Source organism: Alligator sinensis, unplaced genomic scaffold, assembly GCF_000455745.1.
Source record: "Alligator sinensis unplaced genomic scaffold, ASM45574v1 scaffold559_2, whole genome shotgun sequence".
NCBI lineage: Eukaryota > Metazoa > Chordata > Crocodylia > Alligatoridae > Alligator > Alligator sinensis.
Genome location: NW_005842046.1, coordinates 201448 through 209749, shown reverse-complemented (window position 1 = coordinate 209749; position 8302 = coordinate 201448). Strand labels below are relative to the sequence as shown.

Below are 8302 nucleotides of genomic sequence, written 5' to 3'. Positions count from 1 at the left end.
GGAAAAACGAAGAAATAGGTATTTTTCATGTTTGGTACAATTTGTTTTTTCCCAGCTGACTGATACTATCAAAAAAGGTCATTGCAGGGGGCCCTGTCTTATTCATATTGCTTAGTAATTGTATTGTGGTAGAAAATATAGACCCCCAAATTGTGCTAGAAAGTATAGACCCCGAAAGGGATCCGGGGATGTACACACACACACACACACCAAGAAACAATCCCTGGCTAAGGATCTGTGTCCGAGTGCCCACGACAGATAAATGAAGGATTATCTTCCTTATTTTTCTGTTGAGGAACTCGGAAACAAGCATCTAGACCCGGGTCGTATAGAAGGTCTATAGTCGAGTCGGGAACAGCCCTCTGGTCTACCAAATCCCTCTGCAGAGCCTTAATGCCAACTGGAAAACCTGCCAGCTACATCTTGCTTTTGTCTTCTTTCACTTTCACTTTGGAAATGAGTGATGGTGCCAACAAGAGATATTAGAAGCAGGCCCGTTTCACTTACTCCGTTTAATGTGCACATTGGACAAAACATCCTCAGTGACTTTGGAGGCAGTCTTGCCACTGACTGGTGCAGCTACACAGCAAGCCACGCACATCGCATGGAGCTTACCTCCCAGCTACTTGGCAAGAAAATGCTTGCTTTCCCACCAACAGCTCTTTCTGACCTCTGGTGCGTTGGAAGATGAATTCTGCCTGCCTTTACAGGGCTTCAACCTACAGAAACTTGCTGATGCTGCGGAAACACCAAAAGGGGGTTACGGGTATTTTCTGCTAAGTACAAAAATGGGAAACCCTAAGAAAATTTACCTTCCTAGATGTTAAAAAAGCTTAGTTTGATCATACATAGTATATGTTGTATTTGAGCTCCAGATATGCCACTTTAATGCAGGATATCATACATCAGTCAGGCCTCCGTCTTGCTCGGTGCCTGGATGGGGGACGCTGAAGTTCGGGATGTGGTAGGAAGCAGTGCTCGTAATTCAGCAGCAGGTGGCAATCTTTCTTGTGAGATGTTACTGACCCAGGAGGGTGGCAGACGGGGCTGTGCTGACAGAGATAATTAAAGCAAAGTGCATTATGCACCATCTTAAAACCTCCTCTGCCATTCACACAGGTGGTGTTATACCTATTTTCCATGTAGGCGCTCAGCTCTGAACTCAGACCACTCTCAGATCTCACTCATAAGGACGTCCCAGGGCCTTTCATAAGAGAGTGTGCTGGTGTTTCATGGGAAAGTGTGTTACGCTAGAACTAGAAAAGGTAATAAAGAACAGAGAAGGGCAATAAAGACGATCAGGGATGTGGAACAACTCCCATACAAGGAGAGCCTGAAAAGGCTGGGACCCTTCACCTTGATGACTGAAGGGTAAGTATAACAGAGGTTTATGAAGTCGTGAACGGTGTTGAAAAAGTGAACAGGGAACCGCTATTGGCCAGGATCTGTCATACAAGAGCTAGGAGGTACATGATGAAATTATCAGGCAGAAGGTTTAAAACAAATAAAAAGAAGTGTTTTGAGGGGTTCTTTTCCCAAGGCACAATTGACATGTGGATTGACAAGCTCATTGCCACTGGATGTTGTAGATCTCAGAAGTATAACCGGGTTTGCAACGGGGTAAGACAAATTCACAGAGGACAGATCCGTGGCGCCACTTGGGGATATCACCTACTCTTTGTGCCTGGGAGGGTACGACAGGGATCACCCTGTTTTTTCCTCTAAGGCACCTACTACTTGCCACTACAGCAAACAGGATACTGGGCTAGATGGACTGAGCCTGCATGGCATTGACTACAGGCCATTAAGTATTTACTTGTCTGACTGTAAAGAAACATTAGGTAGAGTAACAATTAGCACACTTGTTGTTGAGTGAAATAATGATAAATAACAAACAACTGGATTATTTTGAGAGTGACGCTTTGCTGACAGCCAAATGGTTGGTATGGGAAAGTAACTATTCTGATCATTGTCTTTTGATAAAATAGCTTTACAAAAGAAATATGGCTTAATGGTTAAATTTACTGTAAGTTGCTTTAACTTTTAACCAGACACCTATATGGACTTCAGCATCTCCCTGAGCACTCGTGAAGGATTTCTGCCAGCAGATGGCAGAAGAAGAAATCTCCAAGGTCATTCAATACATACGATTGATGTTTAAATGACATTAAAAGACCTGAATGCAGCCAGCAAAGACCAGGAGGTTTCTCTGGTTTTTGCAGCCTGGTAAGTTAGACATGTGCAAGGAGTCTTTCCAGGCTCGCACGCCTCGTGAAGGAGGGGTCGCAATGGGCAGAGTGCAGTGCTGGCTCTTCCTGGCTGCTCCCACTTCACAGGAGATGGGCCTGCCGAGAGGAGAGCCGTAGGCAGCCGCAGCTCTACCAGTGCAACCCCCAGACACGCCGCCCCGGGATGAAGCGGGGCTTGCACGCTCCGGGCTCCAACCAGCTGGGGCCCAGCGCTTTCTTTTATGTTGGCAGATGGATTAGGATGGAGATGGGGCAAAATCTCGAGGACACCTTTCTCCATACATGCATCCCCTTGGAGAAGACATGCCCTGCTGGGATCAGTGGGGGAGATATCACTGCGCAAGGCATTCAGACCTACAGCTATTATATGGTCCCAAACACACATCAGACCGGGGTATTGCCCCTCGGCTTACATCTATGACTCTGGACACTGAGGCACGCCATGCACCCCACTCAGGGGGCAGGATTTGCACCAGCGTAGCACTCGTGTAACTACATAAAGGCAACTCTCCTTAGCACCATGTCCTACCTTTCTGGTAACTGTGCATCTGCCTGTGGTCTGAGCATGCTTGGGGCTTGGCCTGGAGGATGGAAGTGAGCTGGTCCTCATCAGAATAGCTACAAGAACGGTAGGAAGGTTAATATCCCCACACCAAGGTGATCAGCCTGGCTGGCGAGTGGTTGAAACCATTCCTGAGAGCTGGCCAGCCCGGAAGACCGTGCATCTGCCCTGCACTTGGCTGTCTGAACTGAAGCCATGCCTGGGAAAACAGCCCTTCCCAGACGTCCTGGGTGGTAGAGGAGGGACTTTGGAGACTGCCGGGAAAAGAGGGGCCCAGTTCCCAGGGCTGTAGGCGTCTCCCCTGGGCTGCAGATCCACCAGCTAGGGAGCAGCTATAACCAAAGAGAGGTCTTGAAATCCTCATCTTCCCTTCTCATCAGCAGAGGCACATGGTCTAAGTCCCTGGTTTGCAGAAAAATCACAGAGGGAGCGTCTGAGCATCTCTAGAGGCATGTGTGGTGAGACAGGCTGTGGGAAGAGGAGGAAGAGGAGGAGGAGGAAAGTTTATGTGCATGAGCTCAGACCCAAGGCCACATCATCCCAAGGCAGATTTTTCTCTTGTCTGTGTCCCCACATGCCAGCTCATTTCCGACTAACCGGAGCCTTGACTTCCACAAGGAGCGATGAAACACAGGAAGCTCCTTCTCCCCTCTGTGCCCACTGCTGGCCTTTGGCACAGATTAGATCACCTTGAGGTTACAGCTGATATCTCATAGAGGACCGATGTTATCTGCCTCTCTACAATCCCCTCGTGTGTGTGACTGACTACCCAAGTACTCGGTCCCACCCGGGCTCCTGTCACCTGGACCTGACTCTCCTCCTTGCGCTGTTCAACCGGTACTCCCTCCAGACCCGCCGAGCACGGGCTTCCCAAATCCGATCCGCAGGCAGAACCAACATCACCCTCCTGCAAAGCCAGGTCAAGTTCTGCCTGGCATTTGAAAGCCAAGGTAGGTGAGCCATCTTAGACCCACAAGCTGCAGCATCCTCTACCCGCAGCCACGTGGACCTCTAGCGATGTGAGTGCTGCTCATCCTTTGAAGATCAAAGGGGAGCAAAGCTCATGCCCCCTGCTCTGTTATTCCAAGGATTAGCTTGGTCTCCTCTCTCTCTGGGCCATGACTACAATGTTAATTAGCACTCATTATCTCTCTGCTCCATCCCACAGAAGGCCAATAGAAACAGGACCTCTCCCAGTTGCCCTGCAAACATGGAGCCCTACTAGTATCGGTGGAAGTCCCAAGGTTTCATTTGGGCCAGTTAATAATATCTCAGCTGCTTTTTCACCCCTGCAAGGGACTGCCCAATCCCAGTCAAGGATTGATTGGGCCGACATGATTTTGAAGATGTCTCTACAGCCAACTGGTAGTGCTGCTTTGTTTTGTATCAGGTCCCTCTGACAAACTACATCTCAAAATGCTTTTGCAAAGGGAACCGATACAGAGCAGCGATTGCCAACAGATGCTAGGAAACAAAGGTAGGCACTCCAAATCCTGCTCTCATTCATGCTGACTTCACAGGGGTCCCCTGAGGAGTCAGCAGTGGAATTATTGATATTTTCCAGCCAGACAATACCATTTCCTTGTCCATTAAAGTTGCCATTTATGAGCCAGTTTTGCAAAGGAGACTCTGCTGAGTGCACAGGAACTAGCGGTTGCTGCTTTTGTGTTATTCCCGTCTGGATTCAAGGAGACCCTTCTCCCCCCGCCCTCACCATTACAGCCCCTTCCTCTCCGACACACTTGCAATTCCCAGTCTGCTTCCCATTGCAGCAATTAGAAGAGGATTCTTTGTTTCCTTTCTCTCTCTCTATCAGGAGGGGGCTGAAAAGGAGAAGGAAGTGGGAAGAAAACCAAGAGAGAGAAGAAAAGGTCCGAAGTGTTAGATGTGGCAACCTTCTGCAAGTGTCGGCAGACATATCCCATGCGCCCTGGTGACCCTTCTTCCAAATCCAGCTGGCCAGGCAGGGAGGAAATGCAATCTGAGCCGATTCGAGAGCATGCTACTTTTTGTTCCCCTTCATATGGCCTTGCACATGCACACGCGTGCATACGCACACAAACTTTCCCCCCCTCGCACATTTTCTGAAGCACATCCCCACCAGACGTCACTCCGGTCTAGAGAAGTAAGCACTCTTCACAGCTGGGTTTGGTAATCAGAACTGCTGGGAGCCACTTTAGCGCTCCGTCGCACACAGAACAGCACACCCTCCGATTTCCCCTCTTCCCAACAAGTGGCCCCCCCGATCAATTCTCTGAAGCATATCCGCCCGCATATGCCATGCCAACTGCCAGAAAACCAGCTGCTTTTCACAGCTGGATTGAGCACGCTGAACGATGTCGCTGCTTTAGCAGTCAGCAGCACGAAGACTTTTCACCACCCACCCAGGGCCTTGCATTGTCTGCTTCTTGCTGGAGCGGCTGGCATTCCCGATAGCTATTATATAAAGTTCTGCCCCATGCTTTTTACTGAAGTAAAACCTTTTTATAATGGAAATAAAATCTTCTCTCTTCATCTTGAGCATACAGGCTTGTGGAGGATAGACCTTCATAAATAATAATAATAGGATTTCGCTTTGCTGACGCCCCCCGTCTGAGGATCTCCAAGTGCTTTGCAAACCTACGAGTCCTAGCCCGGCTCTTTCACCCCATAAACTTTCTTCCTCATCACGAAGTCCCCCGGAGCACGGTGACCCTGTCACAAAAAGCCAGTGTTAGAGCTTAAAGGGTCCCTAAAAGTAAAGTGCACAGCTCTGCTCCTTCTTTGTTGCAAACCTACTTCAACCAATTCTTATCAGTCCTTCAAGCTGGACCCCTCAGTATGTTAATTTGTCTAAACAGCACCTTTTAGCTGTGTCAGAACTTGAGTTAATTGAGTTTCCAGTCCACTAGACTTAAGTAACCGGACTGTAATGGTTAATGCAGAGGCTCAACCATGCCTGTCCTTGGCGGCGATTTGTTCTAATCCGCGTCCTATAAAACAAGCTGGAATAAATACAAATGCCAATTGAATGCAGGAGGGATAAGGCCATGAACCAGTCCTTAAAGGTTATTTCCCCATGGGCCCAGTCCAAATCCCAGTGTCATCTATGACAGTCCTGCCAATGCCTCCAATGGGCTTTGGCTCAGGCTCCATAAGGCGACTCTTTATAAGAAGGCTGTTGCCCACCCACTATCCCATCCTGCCCGCTTTGCAAAGGAGTCTCAGATTCTGTGTCTGACAGAAATAAGCCACCAGTTCTTGAAAAAAAAATGACATGAAAACCTCCAGCACTTGGGGAGGTGGCACAGTGCACTCACCCTCACGTGGGTAACTTCACATGGGTGAGAAGTCCAGTGGCTCCGAGATTAGAAATGACTCTAAGGACCTTTGCTGTCAACTTGGGGCTGTAGAAAAGTGTATTTTAAGGCTGGGTTTCCAAAAGCTGTCAGCATCAGCCTCGCTCTGTTCCCGCTGTCTCCAGACACGATATGCTGAGATCACTGTCTAGCGTGCGGAGCAATATTGTCTAAGTGTTACCTAGGGCTCCTCCGCTCCTTCCCTGCATCCTGCTCTCACCTCTCGACTTATCTGTGCAAAGTGCAAGCTCTGTGGCAAGGTCTGCCTTTTTGCTCTCCATTTGTACAGCACCAGGCACGGCGGCATCCTGAGCCAGCAGCAGGGCTGTTTGCTGCAGCTGCAATACAAACAACAACCACGACAGTAATAATAAAACGCTGATGGCCACGTGAGCCGTTAGCCAGGGGCGGGCAATTATTTTGGGCAGAGGGCCGCATACTGAGTTTCAGCAAGCCATCGAGGGCTGCATGACAGGCAGCCCAGGGCAGATTAATATTAATTTTCTAATTTTTTTAGGGGCCCCGCGGGCCGGATTGAATGGCCTGGCAGGCCGCATCTGGCCCCCGGGCTGCATTTTGCCCATCCCTGCGTTAGGCCAATGCCGGGTACTTGGCAAATCCCTGCTTCCTGCCACAAACCCTCTTGACCACCACGTTGAAACAATGGATACTCAGTTAGGCTACAACCAGCCAGACCCCTCCGATATATTCTTGGCACGGGTCTGGATATGCATGTGGGCAGCCAGAGAAGAAAACCATATCCGAGCTGAAAATTGAATTTCTCTCATAATCCTCATTACCTTGTGAATGTCTGGGTACTTGTCATTTTTAAGCTGAAATAGATGCAGAGTGAAATGTCCCCGTGATTTATAACGTGAATCTAAAACAAAGAGGGACTTTAAAACCGAAGCTCCAGGACCAGCGTTTCCTTTGATTATGCTGATGACTCAACCTCTCTCATGAGCTATTTTCATAGCCCTTATTTAGAGTACTTACTCATGTGTCTGAGAAAGCCTACAATGTGATAAAGCAAATGTCAGAGATCCGTAATGTGTGGTGGTGGTGATGGTCACACTTCCCCCACCCAAAATCTGATTTCCACATTGATGTGGCTGTGTAAATTGGCTCCTGCTTTCCCCCAGACGCAGTGAGTTGGCGTGGTCTCTCCCTTCCAATTAGCACAAGCCCGTGAAAGGAGGGAGGCAGCGGGTCAAACCCCTCCTGGGTGAGCTCCATTTCCTTTCACCGAGTTACCACCACAGCGCCTTGGGTCCTTAGCCGAGCAGCGATGCAAGTGTTATTTTTAACATACAAATGACAACATGTGCAGAAGATCGCCTGCATTCGGGTTTTGTCACCTGGACTTTTTCCCCACAGGAAGGCAAGGAATTTAAATAAATAAATCAATGAGTGGCCCACTTTAGCTATGCTTTCACTGCTGAATTTGCTGCCGGATTTACACAGCGACAGCCAGTTCAATTTAAAAGCCTCATGGAGACGAGGGATGTATTCGGGAGCCGTGTTAGTCTGAGACAAAAAGAAATGCAAAACGCCAGAACTCTTGGTTCAGAGACGATCCCGTGTATTAGACCAACTGGGAAATCACACAAAAAAAGAAAAAGATCATGTTTTTGCGATTTCTTAGTTGGTCTAATAAAAGGGATCATCTCTGAACCAAGATTTCTAGAGTTTTGCATTTCATGGAGACAAGGCATGGATAGGGTTTTTTTTTGTCTCAGTGCAGCTAGCTGAGTACTACTCTATACCCCCAGACTATGTTATACTCTAACTAGCTACACAGAGGTAAATGCTGCAGTGTCTGGTGTTTAGATGACCAAACTGATGCAAAAACCCAGAACCTTTGTGTAGTAAAGGCACCGGCTCAGTGGACTAAGCGCCGCATTAAGGACGAGGTTTAATCCTATGACCAGGAAAAGCCGAACTACCGCACAACAACGCAGGCGCAAAGCCCATTACAGACTACAGACTAGAACAGCGGTTCTCAGCCTTTTGCACCTTATGTCCCAACAACCATTTTGCCAAAACCCCCTGGTCCCACCATGATAAAAACAAAACCCCACTTTTCCCATGAAGTGTATTTTTACATTTGCATGCATTTTAGTATTATATTAATCATTCATGGACATTTTTAA

At 48.2% G+C, this 8302-nt stretch overlaps 1 protein-coding gene across 1 annotated transcript in view; it reads right to left on the bottom strand.

Moving 5' to 3' along the window:
• Positions 1-5158: 5158 nt before the first annotated feature.
• DUSP5 (dual specificity phosphatase 5) overlaps positions 5159-8302 on the bottom strand; it is a gene marked incomplete at its 5' end in the record, with an annotated part of 17842 nt that continues 14698 nt past the window's right edge. The window contains 2 exons of the mRNA XM_006022832.2: positions 5159-5505; positions 6370-6487. Of these exons, the coding sequence (XP_006022894.2) occupies positions 5159-5505; positions 6370-6487 (465 nt within the window). The remainder of the gene's footprint in view (positions 5506-6369; positions 6488-8302) is intronic.